General features: G+C 37.4%; 1 protein-coding gene across 1 annotated transcript in view; it reads right to left on the bottom strand.

Annotated features, from left to right (window-relative positions):
• The window catches only part of LOC133063214 (phospholipid-transporting ATPase ABCA3-like), a 255,333-nt gene that overhangs the window by 50,903 nt on the left and 183,382 nt on the right, over positions 1-21,048 (bottom strand). Inside the window, exons 20-21 of the mRNA XM_061152337.1 lie at positions 3,650-3,811; positions 1,205-1,383 (exon numbers count right to left, since the gene is read on the bottom strand). Coding sequence (XP_061008320.1) covers positions 1,205-1,383; positions 3,650-3,811 — 341 coding nt within the window. The remainder of the gene's footprint in view (positions 1-1,204; positions 1,384-3,649; positions 3,812-21,048) is intronic.

The raw sequence follows: 21,048 nt of genomic DNA, 5'->3' as shown, positions 1-21,048 counted from the left end.
ATGTCAATGCACGGCAAAACCCACTACAGTATTGTAAAGTAATTAGCCTCCAACTAATAAAAATAAATGAAAAAAAAAGAATAATGGCTTCCAACTCCAAATCTTCTGGTTCAGTAGGTCAGGGATGGGGCCTGAAAAGTTGCGTTTCTAAAAATCTGAGCTTATGCAGATAACCACACTTTAAGAAAAAATTACTCTTTCTGTTACATTGCTCCATTTCTCTGCCTTAATTACTATAGTTTAAAAAACACATATATGGTAGTATATGTCTACCATATTTGTTCTTTCTCAATATTTCCTTGGAGATTCTTAACACGTTGCATTTCTGTGTACATTTTTAAATCACTTTACATTTCCATGTAAACTTTAGAATCAACTGATCAGATGATCATTCTATAGAGACACACACACACATACACACACAGGATTTTGATTGGGATTGCATTAAATCTTTAGATTAGTTTAGGGAAAATTGTCATCTCCCCATGATTGGGTTTTCCAAGGTAAGAACATGTTATATTTCTTCATTTATATAGGTCTTCTTTAGTATTTCAATTGTTTTTTTGTAATATTCCATGAAGATGTCTTCTATAACTTCTGTTAGATTTATTCCTGTTTTTTTTTTTTTAAATTCAAGTAACACCATTTGAATGTTTTTATGCTATTCAAATGACATAATGTTATATTTAACTTTTTGTTTGTGGCTTATATATAGATATACAATTGATTTTTCTATGTAGACTTTTTATTTAGCAGTAGAACAGAGACCAAAACTTTGAACTTTAAGAAAGAGTCCAGGAGATTTTGACAAATACCAACATTTGAAAACAACTGCAGTAGAGATGTGTTATTAAATATGCATTCTGTAGGCCAACAGAATCAATATCACTTGGGAGTTTATTAGAACTACACAGGGATCAAGTTAGGGTGAATGAGCAATTTTGGGAGGGAATGGTTTTCTGACACAGGAGATGTTCAAGGGAAAGCTTTCTATTATGATCAAAATATTTTACAGTATCATGTTCTGATTGGTAGAGGCCATAATGTTTAGAAACCAAAATTAAAATTATGATAAACATCTTTGATTCATATTGATCCCAGGCAACATGGAGTGATTTATATTCCTATATCTTAGTGATGAAGTTAGGCAGATAGAGACAGGCTTTTGGTCTTAGAAATATCTCTGATTCAATAAGATACTTACCTTAAATAATTTTTTGAAGATACCAAACAAAATGTAGCGAAACACAAAGGTTTTCACTTTCCACAAGGTGGTCTCCAGAAGGAATATCAAGAGGAAGAAAAGAAGTCCTGTGACAGCCATTGCAAGTAAGTATCTTCCAACTGCATCATGTTCCAAGGTATATATACTACGCTCAGTTACTGATGACAACAACAAATAAGATATGGACTTACTTTAAGAGTTAACTCAATGAACAAACTTTAAAAAGTCAACAAATAGGAAGTACTAAGGAATGGTTATCAAATAAGAGACTCTCCTTGCCCTCAAATATTGTTTTCTCTGAAAATACTTTAGATAGAGGTTTTGAAAATTGGAGCAGGAGCAGAAGAATCACCTGGTAGTGTGCTACATATACACTTTAACCTATAAGAGTTAAAGGTTAAAGTTTAGAAGTTAGTTGTAACTTAACATTTAAACTTAAGTTGTAAATGCCTAAGAGCTGGTACTTTCCCAATTACTCATGAGAAAACTTAATAATTACAAGGTTTTGAATTCGTGAAAGCAGTAGATTCATAAAAGCAGTAAAGATTAAATTTCTTTTTTACTTCTAAAAAACTTCATATTAAAATATGATATACATACATGGAAATCCACCTAAGTACAGGACTCACTGAATTTTTAGAAACTGAAAATATCTATATAAGGAGCAATATTTTTCACCCAGTTTTAAACTTCAACTGCATCATATTATTTCTTTTCTCTTTTACTTTCTTCCTTTCTTTCACTCTTTCCTTCTAATTTATAATTGTGCATGCATGCATGTCTGCTGAGTCATTTCAATCATGCCTGACTCTTTGCGATCTTGTGGAGTGTAGCCTGCCACGCTCCTCTGTTCATGAAGATTCTCCAGGCAAGAATACTGGAGTGGGTTGCCATGTCCTCACCCAGGAGATTTTCCTGACCCAGGGATCAAACCTGAATGTCTCATGCGTTGGCAGGTGGGTTCTCTATCACTAGCGCCACATGGGAAGCCCATTTATCACTGGACGTACTTTTTGTAGTTATCACTCGAGACATTACATTATGCATACATAACTTACAGAATCATGATGTTCTTCCTTTTACCAGTCTGAGTGAAGTGTAAAAATCTTTTCCATGATTTATATCTCTTTAACATCCCCATTTATTACTGTCTTAAATATCCCCACTATATACACTGAGAACATTATCATACACTGTTACCACTTTTGCTTTAACAACCAAATTTGAGAAAACTCAAGAGGAGAAAGTATATAGTGTCCACTCATATTTTTATTTTTTTCATTGTTTTATTTTTGATGCTTCAGAATTCTTTCTTCAATCATTTATGTTTACAGAATCTCTAGAGCCAATCTTTCAGGACTTCTAGAGGTGACAACTTTATGTAGATATTCTTCATCTGAAAATGTCTTGATTTCCCCTTCATTCTTGAAAGTTATTTCCTATCTATATGAAGTTTTGAGTAGACAGTTTTTTTATTTACTTGAAGATAATGTGCTGCTTCTTTTAGTGTTTATGCTCTCTGGTGAGAAATCCAAAAATTAGAGGAATTGTTTTGCCTTTATGGATAAGGTATCATTTTTTTCTGTAGCTGCTTTTCTTTAGCTTTCAAAGTTTAATTATGATATCTCTTAGCATGAATTTCTTCAGTCTTTTTAGAATTGAGATATAATTAATATATAACATTAGTTTCAGGTATATAACATAATAACTTGATATTTGTATATGTTGAGAAATGATCACCACAATATGTCTTATTAATATCCATCACCACACATACTTGTGCTTTTTTGTGTGTGATGAGAACTTTTAATATATACTCTCTTAGCAACTTTCAATTATACAATTCAGTATAAGTATCTATAGTTACCATTCTGTACATTACATCCCCGTGAGTTACTTATTTTATAACTGGAAGTTTATACCTTTTAAATCCCTTCTCCTATTTTGCCCAACCTCACATCCCCCGCCTCTTGCAACCATCAGTTTGTTATCCATGAGTTTCTTTTAAAGATTCCACTTGTAAGTGAAACAATATGATATTCATCTTTCTCTGTTTGACTTATTTCACTAGGCATAATGCTCTCAAGGTATATCTGTAATGTCTCAAATGGCAAGATTTCCTCCTCATTTATGGATAAGTAATATTCCACTACATATACACCCTGTTTTCTTTATCCATTCATCCATGGCTATCATTTCTCATGAGAAAAATGCACTATGCATATGAGTGGTGAATCTTAGCTCTAACTTGTACAAGCTGTATAACAGAATAAGTTATTCAATTTTGTATAAGCTTTAGTTCAAAGAGAGAATAGCACAAAACTTGAATAACTGTGAAGATTCAGAATAATGTAGCTATTCACATGCAATAATTAATTGACTAGTTTTAACTCTGATGAGCCTTGGGTAGCCCAAGATACTTACCTGCTTTACTACAATTCATTAAGGGAGAAACCTTTTCCGGTGAAGCACATGCAAATTTTGTGTACTCGATATCATAATACCGACTGATGCTCATCCCAAAATTATGTATAGGTAACACCATCATTGCTTTAAGCAGGATGTTTTTAGAAGCAGCCTTTTCACCTGTGTTTAAAAAGATAATAACATTAGCGTGATTTATATGAAATGAACTATCCCAGGAAAGCAAAATCTCCCTAAGTTGATCAAACTAAACTGAGAAAATTACAAAGCCATAATATTATCCTTGTAAATCTCTTGCCGCTAAGTATACTGTTTCTGATATCTTGTAGTGTAGTTTGTGTTGATAATTACAAAACTGGAAAATCCTTTTGGGAAAGTTGACGTCCATATTATCTCTCTTCCTGTCACTTGATGTGAATAGTAAACTCATACTGATTATTTCTCATATTTCTTATCTTATGTGATCAATAAAAATAGTCATAATGAGAAATTAGCCTCCTACTCAACAGTGAGAAAGAGATAGAGGAACATTTTAAAAGTTGAAAGAAGGTATATTTTTAAAGAACCAAACTTAAAGCTAACTGTGTGTGCATGCTTAGTTGCTCAGTCATGTCCAAGTCTTTGTGATCCTGTGGACTGGAGCCCAGCAGGCTCCTCTGTCCATGGAATTCTCCAGGCAAGAATATTGGTTGTTGCTAAGTCACTTCAGTTGTGGCTGACTCTGTGCGACCCCATAGACGGCAGCCCACCAGGCTCCCCCGTCCCTGGGATTCTCCAGGCAAGAACACTGGAGTGCATAGCAATTCTCTTCTCCAGGGGATCTTTCCAACTCAGGGATCAAACCAGATCTCCTGCATTGCAGACAGATTCCTTAACATCTGAGCCACAAGGGAAGCCCTAAAACTGAGGTTTCTCTAAATATTAAATTAATATGTATAATGTGCTATGTGCTAAGTCACCACTCTGCAACCCCATGGACTGAAGCCCACCAGGCTCCTCTGTCCATGGGGATTCTCCAGGCAAGAATACTGAAGTGGGTAGGCGTGCCTTTCTCCAGGGTATCTTCCCAATCCAGGGATTGAACCCAGATCTCCTGCAATTGCAGGCAGATTCTTTATTGACTGAGCCACCAGGGAAGGCCAAGAATACTGGAGTGGGTAGCCTATCCTTCTCCAAGGGATCTTCCTGCCCAGGAATCAAACCAGGGTCTCCTGCATTGCAGGTGGATTCTTTACCAGCTGAGCTACCAGGGAAGCCCATATATATAATAGTTGATGAACATACATGAGTAAATAGAAAAGTAGTTATAGGTTAAGATATTAAGACTTCAAGATTGATTTAATTGGGAATAATATGTCTGAGCAAAAAATATTTGTGAAATACTGACTAAAGAGAGGTGATGAGCAAAGATGATAGAGGATAAATGAGGTTCTTAGGATGTAAATTTTCCAGGTGGTTAAGTCACACCAAGCATGTTCAAAGAGGATAAAAATTAGTTTAGACCCACATAATATGGTGGCCAGAAATAATAATTCTGGACATTGATTGGCCACTTTAGTATTGAAAAAAGGGAAAGTGTTAATCACTCAGTTGTGTCTGACTCTTTGCAACCCCATGGAATGTAGCCTTCCGGGCTCCTCTGTCCATGAAATTCTCCAAGCCAGAAAGCATGCTAAAAGTAGTGTCATTTCGTCTCCTTGGTTACATTTACTCTTTATAATTTTTTAATGTGATTTTAAACAGGATACTCTGAAAACTATAAAACATTGATAAAGGGAATCAAAAATTATTTAAAGAAATGAAAAGACAGACAAAGGATTAATCTCAAAAATATACAAGCAACTCCTGAAGCTCAATTCCAGAAAAATCAATGACCCAATCAAAAAATGGGCCAAAGAACTAAACAGACATTTCTCCAAAGAAGACATACACATGGCTAACAAACACATGAAAAGATGCTCAACATCACTCATTATCAGAGAAATGCAAATCAAAAAACCACAATGAGGTACCATTACACGCCAGTCAGGATGGCTGCTATCCAAAAGTCTACAAGCAATAAATGCTGGAGAGGGTGTGGAGAAAAGGGAACCCTCTTACACTGTTGGTGGGAATGCAAACTAGTACAGCCACTATGGAGAACAGTGTGGAGATTTCTTAAAAAACTGGAAATAGAACTGCCATATGACCCAGCAATACCACTTCTGGGCATACACACCGAGGAAACCAGATTTGAAAGAGACACGTGCACCCCAATGTTCATCGCAGCACTGTTTGTAATAGACAGGACATGGAAGCAACCTAGATGCCCATCAGCAGATGAATAGATAAGGAAGCTGTGGTACATATACACCATGGAATATTACTCAGCCATTAAAAAGAACTCATTTGAATCAGTTCTAATGAGATGGATGAAACTGGAGCCCATCATACAGAGTGAGGTAAGCCAGAAAGATAAAGAACATTACAGCATACTAACACATATATATGGAATTTAGAAAGATGGTAATGATAACCCTATATGCAAAACAGAAAAAGAGACACAGATGTACATAACAGACTTTTAGACTCTGTGGGAGAAGGTGAGGGTGGGATGCTCTGAGAGAACAGCATTGAAACAAGTATACTATCAAGGGTGAAACAGATCACCAGCCCAGGTGGGATGCATGAGACAAGTGCTCAGGGCTGGTGCACTGGGAAGTCCCAGAGGAATCGGGTGGAGAGGGAGGTGGGAGGGGGGATCGGGATGGGGAATACATGTAACTCCATGGTTGATTCATGTCAATGTATGACAAAACTCACTGCAATGCTGTGAAGTAATTAGCCTCCAACTAATAAAAATAAATGAAAAAAAAAAGAAATGGGGAAATATTTTAATGGATATTTAATAAAGAGAGATACATAGATGGTAAGCAAATACACACACACACACACAAAAAAAGAAATGAAAAGACATCCCCTGCTCTGGGATTAGAATAATTAATATTATTAATACAGTTATACTACCCAAAGCAATCTACAGATTTAGTGCAATTCCTATCAAATGTCAATTTTCACAAAACTAGAACAAATAATTCTAAAATTCATATGGAACCATTAAAGATCCCAAGTTGCCTGACCAATTTTGAGATAAAAGAATAAATCTGGAGATATAACCCTCCCAGACTTCAGACTATACCACAAAATTACACTAATCAAAATAGTGTGGTACTGGCATAAAAACAGGCAAGAAGACCAGAAATAAGCCCATGCACATACAGTCAATTAATCTGCAACAAAGGAGGCAAAAATGAATAAAAGAGAAAAGATAGTTTCTTCAACAAGTGTTACTGAGAAAACTGGACAACCACAAATTAAACAGTGAGATTAAAACATTCCCTCACACAATATACAAAAATAAAACCCAAAATGGTTTAAAGACCTAAATGCAAGATCTGAAACCATAAAACTGTTAGAAGAGAACATGGGCTGAAAATTATAACATGAATTACAGTGGTACTTTCTTGGATCAGACTCCTGAGGCAAAAGAAATAAAAAAAAAAAAACAAATAAGATCTAGTTAAACTAAAATATTTTTCACAGAAAAGGAAACCATCAACAAAGTGGAAATACAGCCTATGGAATGGGAGAAAATATTTACAAATGATGTGACAGACAGGGGTTAATATCCAAAATATAAAAAGCAGCTCATTCAACTCAGTATCCCCCAAAACAAGCAATTCAATTTAAAAAAAATGGGCAGAGATCTGAATAGACATTTCTCCAAAGAAGACATACAGATGGTAACAGACACTTGAAAAGATGCTCAACATTGCTAATAACTAGAGAAATTCAGACCTAAACAACAATGAGATATCACCTCACATGGGTCAGAATGACTGTCATCAAGGTCTACAAATAACAAATGGTGGTGATAATATGGAAGAAGGGAACCCTTGTACCCTGTTGGAGGGAATGTAAATTGGTGCAGTCACTGTGGAAAACAGTGTAGAAGTTTCTCAAGAAACTTCAAATGAAACTATTGCATGATCCAGTAATTCCTGTCTCTGGTATATATCCAGAAAAAAAAGAAAACAGTAATTCAAAAAGATTCATGCACCCCAACATTCAAGACAACAGTAGTTACAATAACCAAGATATAGAGGCAACCCAAACACCCATCAACAGAGGAATTGTTATACATCTCAGCCACAGAAGGAATGGAATTCTGCCATTTGCAGCAACGTGAATGGACCTTGATAATATTATGTTAGTGAAATGTCAGAGAAAAACAAATACTACAGTATATATCTCATATGTGGAATCTGAAAAATAACACAAATTAATGTATATGCAAAAGAGAAACAGATTCATGGATACAGAAAAAAAACGTAGTTACCAAAGTGCAGGAGGAAAAGTGGAGAGACAAACGAGGTTTATGGTATTAGCAAATACCAACTACTATATATATAAGAGACAAGCAACAGTAACATACTCCAGAGCACAGAGAATTATACCCATTATCTTCTAATAACCTATAATGGAGTATGATCTGCAAAAATACTGAATCACTATGCTGTTCACCTGTTACCAACATAATATTGCAAATCATTTATTCTTCAATAAAAATATAAGTGGCTAATGCAATAGATTAAAGTATTAGTCTCGCTCTGTATAGTACATAAATAGCCCCTCACCTTTAAGGAGCAGAGGAAAATCTTCCCAGATAAAGAAGAGTAGTATGATTCCTCACCCCATTAACTGTTCAAAGATGCCATTTGAGGGAGGTGAGAGAAGAAATAAAAGCTGAGAAAAATATGCTGTAATGAATAATGTTTTAAAATATTTAATCTTCTAGCTCAGCATGGGTACTAATCAGCAAGAGTAGAATATCAACCAACCAGATTGGGCACAAATTATAAATAATCACTGTAGCTATCCTGTGCATTATGACTGAACAGACCTTTTCTAGGATTTAGAGAAAAGCAGAATTGCTGTCTGCAGTTTTGGTTTTCCTCTTTATACATTCTCAATGTCACTAATAACAATACCTTGACTTTTATGTCATGTCTGAGCAATGACAATTTAATTTCTTTCTATTTAAAAAAATTTTTTTTAATTTTTATCTATTACTAATTACTATCTATTTCTATTACTAATTAAGACTAATTTCTATTACTAATTAAGACATTAGATGTCATGTTGATTTTCAGGGATCATTTTAAATGATTTAGCATTGAGTATGATATTCATTGTTTTTTGTAAATGCCTTTTATGAGGTTATGGAAATATTTACTTTGCTATTAAGAAAAGTTATAATGAATCATTGTTGGATGTTTTAATGATATTTTTGCACATATCTATATTTTGTTCATTAATTTGTTAATATTGTGAATTATATTAATACACTTTCTGAGTCTATCATTTAATGAGTATATCATTTGCACTGTTTTTGTTGTTGTTCATATGCTCAGTTGCAGAACACCAGGCTTCCCTGTCCTTCACTATCTCCCAGAGTTTGCTCAAACTCATGTCCACTGGATCAGTGATGCCATCCAACCATCTCATCCTCTCTCATCCCCTTCTCCTGCCTTCAATCTTCCCAAGCATCAGGGTCTTTCCAGTGAGTCGGGTCTTCAGATCAGGTAGCCAAAGTATCAGTATCAGGAGCTTCAGTATCAGTCCTTCCAATGAATACTCAAGGGTGATATTCCTTAGGATTGGCTGGTTTAATCTCCTTGCTGTCCTTACTAGGAAATATCTAGTTTGATCAAAGTGAGTTATCTTTTCTATAGTTTACTGAATTCAGTTTCCAGCATTTTGTTCAAAATATTGCACCTGTATTTATGAGTAATTTTACCTTATAATGTTCCTTTCTTCTATTCTTTTCCATTTATGTTGTCAAATTTTATACTATTTTCATATAATAGGTAGAAAAGCTGTTTTCCCCCTCTTTATTCTCTAGAAGGGTCTGTATTAAATTAGAATTCCATTTTTGTATGTTTCATAAAACTTCAATATGGGCCTAATATTTTCCTTGTAGGAAGACTTTTAATTAGTAACTTAATTTCTGAATGGTTTATGGGACAATTTACACTTTATAATAACCTCAGATGTGCAGATGATACCACTTTAATGGAAGGAAGTGAAGAGGAACTAAAGAGCCCCTTGATGAGAATGAAAGAGGAGAGTAAAAAAGTTGGCTTAAAATTCAACATTCAAAAAGTTAAGGTCAGTGGCATCCAGTTCCATCACTTCATGGCAAATAGATGGGGAAAAAATGAAAACCGTGACAGATTTTATTTTCTTGGGCTCCAAAATCACTGTCGATGGTGGACTGCAGCCATGAAATTAAAAGATGCTTGCTTCTTGGAAGAAAAACTATGACAAATGTAGACAGTGTATTAAAAGCAGAAACATCGCTTTGCTGTCAAAGGTCTGTATAGTCAAAACTATAGTTTTCCCAGTGTTCACGTACAGATGTTAGAGTTGGACCATAAAGAAGGCTGAGTGCCAAAGAATTGATGCTTTTGAACTGTGGTGCTGAGGAAGACTCTTGAGAATCCCTTGGACAGCAAGATCAAACCAGCATGCTGTTTTGATGACCATAACTTTGCAGTACAATCTGAAGTCAAGGGATGTGATTCCTCCAGCTCCATTCTTCTTTCTCAGGATTGCTTTAGCTATTTGTTGTTTTTCCATACAAATTGTAAAAATTTTTAACTTATTTTGTGCCAAAAACCCCTGGAAATATGCTAGGGATTGTATTGTATCTGCAGATTGCTTTGGGTATTATAGTTATATTCACAATATTGGTCCTTTCAATCCAAGAACATGGTATATCTCTCCATCAGTTTGTGTCATCTTTTATTTCTTTCATCAGTGTCACAGTGTTATGCATACTGGTCTTTTATCTCCTTAGATAAGTTATTTATTTAGGTTTTTTATTCTTTTTGATGCCATGGTAAATGGAATCAGTTCCTTGATTTCTCTTTCTGGTCTTTCATTTTTAGTGTATAGGAATGCAAGAGATTTATGTGTATTAATTTTGTATATTGGAAATATACCAAGTTCATTGATAAGATCTAGCAGTTTCATGGTGGTCTCTTTAGGGTTTTCTATGTATAGTATGTTGTTATCTGCAGTGACAGTTTTACTTCTTTTTTAAAAAAAATTATTTATTTTAATTGGAAGATAATTACTTTACAATATTGTGATGGCTTTGGCCATACATCAACATGAACTGGCCACAAGTATACATGTGCCCTCCCAACCTGAACCCCCCTCCCACCTCCTTCCCCACCCTGACCCCTTGGGTTGTCCCAGAGCACCAGCTTTGGGTGCCCTGCTTCATGCATCAAACTTGCACTGGTCATCTGTTTTACATATGGTAATATACATGTTTCAATGCTATTCTCTAAAATCATCCCATCCTTGCCTTCTCCCACTGAGTCCCAAAGCCTGTTCTTTACATCTGTGTCCCCTTTGCTGCCCTGCATGTAGGGTCATCAGTACCATGTTTCTAAATTCCATATAATATGTTAATATACAGTATTAGTGGTGCTGGGAAAACTGGTCAACTAACATGAAAAATAATGAAGTTAGAACACTTTCAAATAACATTCACACACACACACAAAATCAAAATGAATTAAAGATCAAAATGGAAGGCCAGAAACTATAAAACACTTAGAGGAAAACACAGGCAGAACATTCTCTGACATAAATCACAGCAAGATCCTCTAAACCCCCCTCTTGGAGTAATGGAAATAAAAACAAAAATAAACAAACGGGACCTAAATAAACTTAAAACTTTTGCACAATGAAGGAAACTATAAGGAAGGTGAAAATGAAAAGACAACCATCAGAATGGGAGAAAATAATAGCAAATGAAACAACTGACGAAGAATTAATCTCCAAAATATACAAGCAGCTCATGCAGCTCAATAGTAGAAAAAATGAAAAATCCAATCAAAAAGTGAGCAAAAGACCTAAACAAACATTTCTCCAAAGAAGACATACAGGCAGAAAAGACGATCACCCCTTAGAGAAATGCAAATGAAAACCACAATGAGGTATCATCTCACACCAGTTAGAATGGCCATAATCAAAAAGTCTACAAACGCTACAAAGGGTGTGGAGAAAAGGGAACCCTCTGAAACTGTTGGTGGGAATGCAAACTGGTACAGCTACTATGGAGAACAGTGTGGAGATTCCTTTTTAAAAAAAATGGATATAGAACTGCCATCAGTTCAGTTCAGTTGCTCAGTGATGTCCGACTCTTTATGACCCCATGGATTGCAGCACACCAGGATTCCTTGTCCATCACCAACTCCTGGAGCTTGCTCAAGCTCATGTCCATCGAGTCAGTGATGCCATCCAATCATCTAATCCTCTGTTATCACCTTCTCCTCTTGCCTTCAATCTTTCCCAGAATCAGGGTCTTTTCCAATGAGTCAGTTCTTCGCTTGAGGTGGCCAAAGTAATGGAGTTTCAGCTTCAGCATCAGTCCTTCCAATGAATATTCAGGACTGATTTCCTTTAGGATTGATTGGTTAGCTCTCCTTGCAGTCTAAGGGACTCTCAAAAGTCTTCTCCAACACCGCTCAAAAGCATCAATTTTTTGGCACTCGGCTTTCTTTATGGTCCAACTCTCACATCCATACATGACTACTGGAAAACCATAGCTTTGATTAGATGGATATTTGTTGGCAAAGTAATATGTGTGCTTTTTAATATGCTGTCTAGGTTGGTCATAACTTTTCTTTCAAGGAGCAAGCATTTTTTAATTTCATGGCTGCAGTCACCATCTGTAGTGATTTTGGAGCCAAGAAACTAAAGTTTGTCACTGTTTCCATTGTTACCCCATATATTTGTCATGAAGTGATGGGACCGGATGCCATGATCTTAGTTTTTTGAATGTTGAGTTTTAAGCCAGTTTTTTCACTCTCCTCTTTCATTTTCATCAGGAGGCTCTTTAGTTCCTATTCACTTTTTGCCATAAGGGTGGTGTCATCTGTATATCTGAGGTTATTGATATTTCTCCTGGCAATCTTGATTCCAGCTTGTGCTTCATCCAGCCCAGCATTTCACATCATGTACTCTGCACATAAGTTATATAAGCATAGTGACAATATATAGCCTTGATGTACTCCTTTCCAACTTGCAACCAGTCCATTGAACCATGTCCAGTTCTAACTGTTGCTTCTTGAGCTGCATACAAATTTCTCAGGAGGCAAGTAAGGTTGTCTGGTATTCCCATCCCTTTAAGGATTTTCCACAGTTTGTTGTGATCCACACAGTCAAAGGCTTTGACGCAGTCAATAAAACAGAAGTAGATATTTTTTGGAACTCTTTTGCTTTTTTGATGATCCAATGATTGTTGGCAATTCGATCTCTGGTTCCTCTGCCTTTTCTAAATCCAGACTGAAAATCTGGAATTTCTCAGTTCATGTACTTTTGAAGCCTGGCTTGGAGAATTTTGAGCATTACTTTTCTAGCTTGTGAGATGAGTGCAACTGGACAGGAGCTTGAACTTTCTTTGGTATTGCTTTTCTTTGGGGTTGGAATGAAATTGACATTTTCCAGTCCTGCGGCCACTGCTGAGTTTTCCAAATTTTCTGGCATATTGAGGGCAGCCCTTTAACAGCATCATCTTTTAGGATTTGAAATAGCTCAGCTGGAATTCCATCACCTCCACTAGCTTTGTTCATAGTGATGTTTCCTAAGGCCCACTTGACTTCCCATTCCAGGATGTCTGGCTCTAGGTGAGCAATCACACCATCGTGGTTATCTGGGTCATGAAGATCTTTTTTGTATAGTTCTTCTGTGTATTCTTTCCACCTCTTCTTAATATCTTCTGCTTCTGTCTGGCCCATACCGTTTCTGTCCTTTATTGTGCCCATCTTTGCATGAAATGTTTCCTTGGTATCTCTAATTTTCTTGAAGAATAGATCTCTATTCTTTTCCATTCTATTGTTTTCCTCTCTTTCTTTTCATTGATCACTGAGGAAGGCTTTCTTATCTCTCCTTGCTATTCTTTGGAACTTCCATACAACCCAGCAGTCCCACTGTGGGGCATACAATGTGAGGAAACCAGAATTGAAAGAGACATGTACCCCAATGTTCATCGGAGCACTATTTATAATACCCAAGACATGGAAGCAACCTAGATGTCCATTGGCTGATGAATGGATAAGGAAGTTGTGGTACATATACACAATGAAATATTACTCAGCTATTTAAAAAGAACACATTTGAGTCAGTTCTAATGAGGTGGATGAACGTGGAACCTATTTCATGGAGTGAGGTAAGTCAGAATGATAAAGACAAATACTTCTTTTCTAATTTGTATTGCTTTTATTTATTTTTCTTCTTTGATTGCTTTGTCTAGGACTTCCAGTACTATGTTGAATATAGTGCTGAGAGTGAACATCCTTGTCTTATTCCTGATGTTAGAGAAAATACTTTCAGTTTTTCACCATGGGGAATGATGTTTTCTCTGCATTTGTCCCGTATATCCCTTATTATGTTTAGGTAAGGTCCCTCCAAACCCACTTCCTGGAGAGATTTTATCATTAATGGGCTTTGAATTTTGTCAAAAGCTTTTCCTGCATCTATTGAATGGTTTTTTTATTTTTCAATTTGTTAATATGGTGTGTTCATTTGCATATGTTGATTTATTTGCATATATTAAAGAATACTTGCATTCCTAAGATCTAGTCCACTTGATTCATGTTGGATGCATGTATATTTGTTGTTGCTCTTTAGTTACTAAGTTATGTCCAACTCTTTTGTAACCCTATGGTCTATAACCCGCCAGGTTCCTCTGTCCATGGGATTTTCCAGGCAAGGATACTGGAACAGGTTGCCATTTTCTTCTCTAGGGGATCTTCCCTACCCAGGGATTGAACCTATGTCTCCTGCATCAGTGGATAGATTCTTTAACAGTGAGCTGCATATTTATTTACAATTGCTGTATCTTCTTATGTTCCCTTGCTCATTATATAGTGTCAATCCTTTTTTCTGGTAACAGTCTTTATCTTAAAGTTTCTTTTGTCTGATATGAGTAATGTTGCTCCAGCTTTTTTTTTTAATTTCCAATTTCATGGAATATCTTTACCTGTCCCCTCACTTTCAGTCTGTATGTGTCCCTAAAACTGAAGTAGGTCTCTTCTAGGCAGCATGTACACAGCTTTTGCTTTTGTATCCATTCAGCTAGTCTCTGTCATTTGGTTGGGATACTTGATTCATTCACATTTAAGGTAATTATTGACATGCAAGTTCCTATTACCATTTTCTCAATTGTTTTGGGTTTGTTTTTGTAGGTCTTTTCTCTTCCTTTCCTATTTGTGTTCTTCTCTTAGGTTTTCCTTTATTGTGCCTATCTTTGCATGAAATGTTCCCTTGGTATCTCTAATTTTCTTGAAAAGATCTCTAGTCTTTCCCATTCTATTGTTTTACTCCATTTCTTTGCACTGATCACTGAGAAAGGCTGGAACTGGAACTCTGCATTCAAATGGATATATCTTTCCTTTTCTCCTTTGCCTTTCACTTCTCTTCTTTCCACAGCTATTTGTAAGTCCTCCTTAGACAACCATTTTGCCTTTCTGCATTTCTTTTTCTTGGGGATGGTCTTGATCCCTGCCTCCTGTACAATGTCACAAACTTCCGTCCATAGTTCTTCAGGCACTCTATCAGATCTAATCCCTTGAACCTATTTGTCACTTCCACTGTGGATTTGATTTAGGTCATACCTGAATGGTCTAGTGGTTTTCCCTACTTTCTTCAATTTAAGTCTGAATTTGGCAGTAACGAGTTCATGGTCTGAGATCCAACCAGTCCATCCTCAAGGAAATCAGTTCTGAACATTCATTGGAAGGACTGACGCTGAAGCTGAAACTCCAATACTTTGGCCACCTCATGCGAAGAACTGACTCATTTGAAAAGACCCTGATGCTGGGAAAGATTGAAGGCAGGAGGAGAAGGGGACGGCAGAGGATGAGATAGTTGGACAGCATCACCAACTCAATCGACATGAGTTTGAGTAAACTCTGGGAGTTGGTGACAGACAGAGAGGCCTGGTGCATTGCAGCCCATGGGTTGCAAAGAGTCGGACATGATCGATCGACTGAACTGACTGACTGACTGACTTATGTTTTCTACCTAGATAAGTCCATTTAGCATTTGTTGTAAAACTGGTTTGATGATGTCGAATTCTGTTAGCTTTTGCTTGTCTATGAAGTTTTTGATTTCTCCATCAAATCCAAATCTACTAGAGCCTTGCTAAGTAGAATATTCTTGGTTTTAAGTTTTACGCTTTTATCACTTTAGCTATATCCTGACATTCCCTTCTGGCCTGCAAAATTTCTGCTGAAATATCAGCTGATAATATTATGAGGCTTCCCTTGTATGTTATTTGTTGCTTTTCTCTTGCTGATTTTAATTTTTTTATATTTAATTTTTGTTAGTCTAATATGCATCTCAATGTGTTTCTCCTTGGGTTTATCCTGTATGGTACTCTCTGTGCTTCCTGGAGGTGGGTGCTAATTTTCTTTTCCATGTCAGGCAAGTTTTTGACTATAATTTTTTCAAATATTCCATCTGCTCCTTTCTCTTACTCTTCTTCTTTCGAGACCCCCATCATTTGAATGTTCCTGCTTTTAGTATTATTCCAGAGGTCTTTAAGACTGTCCTCTTTTCATTATATTCTTTCTTCTTTGTTTAGTTCCATGCAGTAATTTCCACCATTCTATTTGCCAGCTCACATATCCATTCTTCTGATCCAGTTATTCAGTTGATTCTTTTTAGAGTATTTTTTATCCTAGTTATTGTATTGTTCATCACGGTTTGTTTTTTAATTGGAGTTCTGTAGCTTTTCCAGGTCCTTGTTAATCATTTCTTGTATCTTCTCCATCTGTGCCTCTATTCTATTTTCAACATCTTAGATCAAATTTACTATCATCACTGTGAATTATTTTTCAAGTAGATTTCCTAGCTCCTTTTCATTAAGTTGGTCTTGTGGATTTGTACCTGGCTCCTTTGTCTGCCATGTATTTCTTCGCCATCTCATTTTGTCTGACTTATTGTGTTTTTTGCTTCTTTTCTGCAGTCTGCAGGGTCATAGTTGCTCCAGTTTCTAATGTCTGTCCCCTAGTCAATGAGTGCAATCAAGGGGTTTGTGTAGGCTTCCTGTTGGAAGGAACTAGTGCTTGCCTTAGGTAGAGCTGGGTCTTATTTCTCTGGTGGGCAGGGCCATGTCAGGGGATGCGTTTTGGGATGTTTGTGAGCTTAGTACTACTTTAGCCAGCTTGTATGCTGAAGGTGGGGCTGTGTTCCTGTTATGCTGGTTGTTTGGCCTTAGGTGTTCTGGCCCTGGAGTTTGCAGACAGTTGCGTGCAACCAGATCTTGATGCCAAGATGAGGACCTCGGAGAGAGGTCATGCCAATCAATACTCTCTGGAACCATGAATTACCTGGTGATCCTGCAGCCAGGACTTGGCACTTCACCACAGAGCCTCAGGTTAAACCCCTCAATGGGTAACCAAGACCCTGCAAGTCATGCTGAGCCAACAAAAGGAAACAAATATAAATCAAGACAAGCAATAAAAATAAAACCAAATAAAAACAAAGACCACAAAGAAACAAGAAAACAACCAAACATACTAAAACCATGAGACCAAAGCAGAATAAAACCAACAAACGCAAAAAACAAAATCCAAACAAACAACAAAAACCCAGGAAAAAAACCCAAAACAAACAAACAAACAAACAAAAAACAACCCCAAAACACAAAGAAACAAAAGACAGAAACAGAACAAAAAGCAAAATAAAATAGAAACACAAAATATATGAAAAAATAGAAATAAGTAAAAAATAAATAGAACAATAACAACAAGAGCAACCATTCCTCGGGGCCTCTGCTATCAATGCCCTTGCCCCCAAAGGGTTGTTATTGTTCAGTCCCTAGTCATGTCTGACTCTTTGCCACCCTTGGACTGCAACACGCCAGGCTTCCCTGTCCTTCACTATCTCCCAGAGTTTGCTCAAACTCAGGTCCATTGAATTGGTGATGCCATCCAACCATCTCATCTTCTGTCATCCCCTTCTCCTTTCCCTTTAATCTTCCCTAGCATCAGGGTCTTTTCCAATGAGTCAGGTCTTTACATCAGTGGCCAAAGTATTGGAGCTTCAGCTTCAGCATCAGTCCTTCCAAGGAATATTCAGAGTTGATTTCTTTTAGGATTGACTGATTTGATCTCCTTACTGTTCAAGGGATGCTCAAGAGTTTTCTCCAGCACTACAGTTCAAAAGTATCAATTTTTCAATGCTCAGCTTTCTTTATGGTCCAACTCTCACATCCATACATGAGTACTGGAAAAACAGTAGCTTTGACTATATGGACCTTTGTTGGCAATGTAATGTCTCTACTTTTTAATACACTGTCTAGGTTTGTCATAGCTTTTCTTCCAATGAGCAAGTGTCTTTTAATTTCATGGCTGTAGTCACTGTCCACAGTGATTTTGGAGCTGACGAAAATAGTCTGTCACTGTTTCCATTGTTTCCCATCTATTTGCCATGAAGCAATGGGACCAGTTGCCATAATCTTAGTTCTTTGAATGTTGAGTTTTAAGCCAGCCTTTCACTTTCTTTTTTCACCTTCATCAAGAGGCTCTTTAGTTCCTCTTTGCTTTCTGCCATAAGGGTGGTGTCATCTGCATATCTGAGGTTATTGGTATTTCTCCCAGCAATCTTGATTCCAGCTTGTGCTTCATCCAGTCAGGTATTTTGCATGATGTACACTGCATGTAAGTTTAATTAGCAGGGTGACAGTATAAAGCCTTGATATACTCCTTTCCCAACTTTGAGCCAGGTGAGCGAGCCACAGCCAAACTTTACCCTCCTAAGAGGCCCTCCAAGACCTCTTTTTAGGTCCAGACATGGATCGGTATCAGTCTGTGACCTGTTAGGAAGCAGGATGCATAGAAATAGGTAAGAGGTGGGTGAGTGTATGTGAAGCTTCATCTTCAACTCCCCGTTACTTGCATTACTGCCTGCGCCATCCTCCTACCCCCAAAACATTGTCTTTCTCAATACTGTTCTCTGCTTCCAAAAAGTTTGGGGACTGCTGCTATTTGGGGCAGCTCAGACTCTGACCTAGACCAACTCCCACATGTATGTGTCCACAAAGACCACAGCTACTAAAGCTAGACCCATGTCTGATGTGAGAGCACTTATTTTCCATTCAGATGTTCCACAGGTGTTGTATTTTAAAAAAAACCAATCATGGGTGTTTAATCTGTGACTTTCACAGCTGTATGGAGAGAAGATTCTAATTCTGCTTCCTTAGTCACACAGTCCCAAGAGCTCAGCTTTGGTTTTGGTCACACCTCTGCATGTGGGTTACCCTCCAACGTCTGCTCCCCACCCAGTCGAGAGGGGGTGATGTAGGCTGTGATTAACTGAGGCTTACTTGCTTTCTTGCTTAGGTCAGAGCCCCCTCTACTGCCTACAGTGGCAGGGTCTGGCAAGAGGTGGTGGTGGACTGGAGCATGGGGGCTTGCTCAAGCCTGAGAGTGACATTGTAGCAATCCCCGGGGCATGTGCTCACTCTGGCAGGGGCCCCTCTCAGTGCCCGCAGAGGTAGGGACTGGTGTATGGGGAGAGAAGCCACAATGGCTGCCCTTTCTGCATGTGCCACTCAACAATGGTGCCTTGCTTCCATGGCAGTCTGTGCTTCCTCCAGAAGCATTCCCAGCTGCATAGGTCCTCACTCCAGTCCCCTCAGACTGTCTCCATGCAGCCAACAGCAGTCCTCTCCCTAGATCTGCTCTCCAGATTCCATGCTTCAGCATCCATTCCCCCCACCAGCACCGGTGGATACCTGTCTCAGGCTGGGACGTGAAGGGCTGTGGCACATACCATCTGAGTGAGTCTCACTCTGGCCTGTCTGACATGGGCTTGCTGCTGCACTTTCCTCTGGTAGCCCCTGAATCTCCTCTTCTATTTCATCTGATCTTGCCACTAGTGAGGGGCTGTTCCTATGGCAGTAACCTCATCTCCTTCAGCAACCCCAAGGGGTGCATGTCCCATTCCATTTCCTCTTTACCTTGTTTTCCTCTTTTTCATCCTGCCAGGTTATTAGGGGATCTTTCCCAGTTATTAGGTGTCTGTGGTCCTCTAATAATGTTCAGTAGGTATTCTGTGCAAATTATTTCACTTGTAGATGTCTTCTTGATGTATTTGTGGAGAGAGGCGAACTCCAGATCCTCCTATTTTGCCATCTTAACCCCAAATCCTCTGTAACTTTGTAGAAAGTTTCAAGATCAAGAAACATAGAATTCCAACTTTATTCTTTTTCTACATTGTTCTCTTCATTTTCTGTGCTAAGTCATTTCAGTTGTGTCCAACTCTTTGTGGCCCTATGGACTGTATGTAGCCGGTTAGGCTCCTCTGTCCATGGGATTCTCCAGGCAAGAATACTGAAGTGAGTTGCCTTCTCCAGGGGATCTTCCTGACTCAGGGACTAAATCCAGGTCTCCAACATTGCTGGCAGATTATTTACCATGTGAACCACCAGGAAAGCCCTGAGCCCATTCTAATTCCATAAGATTTTCAGGATATTTTTCATTTCTGTGAAAAAAGATGTTGGAATTGTGTAGAGTTTGTGTTGAATCTGTAGACTGTTTTAGGTAGTATTATCTTAACATTGTTAAGTCTTCTTATCTATGAAGATAGATATTTTCACATTTATTTAGGTTTTGTTTAATTTTTCCCAGCAAAGTTTTACGGTTCTCAGCACAAGTTTTCATATACTTGGTTGGAATTTTTCATAAGCATTTAATTATTTCAGATGCTATTACAAGTGAAATTGCTTCTTTAATTCATTTTCAAATTTTTTATCGCTGGTGTATAGAAACAAAGTTGATTTTTATGTGTTAATCCTGTAATCTGAAAGTTTGCTAGTTTTTTCATTAGCTATAGTAACCATCTTGATGGTTCTTTGGGCTTTTCCCTATATAAATCATTCTATCTGTGAAAAGAGACAGTTTTAGTTCTTTCCAACTTAAATGTTTTAAAATTTTTATTTCTCATCCAATTTCTCTGGCTACAATTGCAATTCAATGTTGTATAGCCATGGTGAAAGGGAGCATTCTTGTCTTATTTATGATTTTAGAAGGAAAACTTTCAGTCTTTCACCATTGAGTATACCTGTAGTTTTTACATAAATACCCTTTATCATTCTGAAAAAATCCTAATTATCTGGGTGTATTACCATAAAAGCACACTGAATTTTGTCAAATGTCTTTTATGAATCAGTTGGGATGATCATGTGGGATTTTTTCCCCATTATTTTGACAATGAATGATTTGATTTTGTTTTGTTGAAATTTCCTTGCATTTCTGGTGTAATTCCACTTG

The sequence above is a fragment of the Dama dama genome, chromosome 10, assembly GCF_033118175.1.
Source record: "Dama dama isolate Ldn47 chromosome 10, ASM3311817v1, whole genome shotgun sequence".
In the NCBI taxonomy this organism is placed as follows: domain Eukaryota; kingdom Metazoa; phylum Chordata; class Mammalia; order Artiodactyla; family Cervidae; genus Dama; species Dama dama.
Note: the sequence above shows the minus strand (reverse complement) of the source record. Positions and strands in the feature narration are given on the sequence as shown.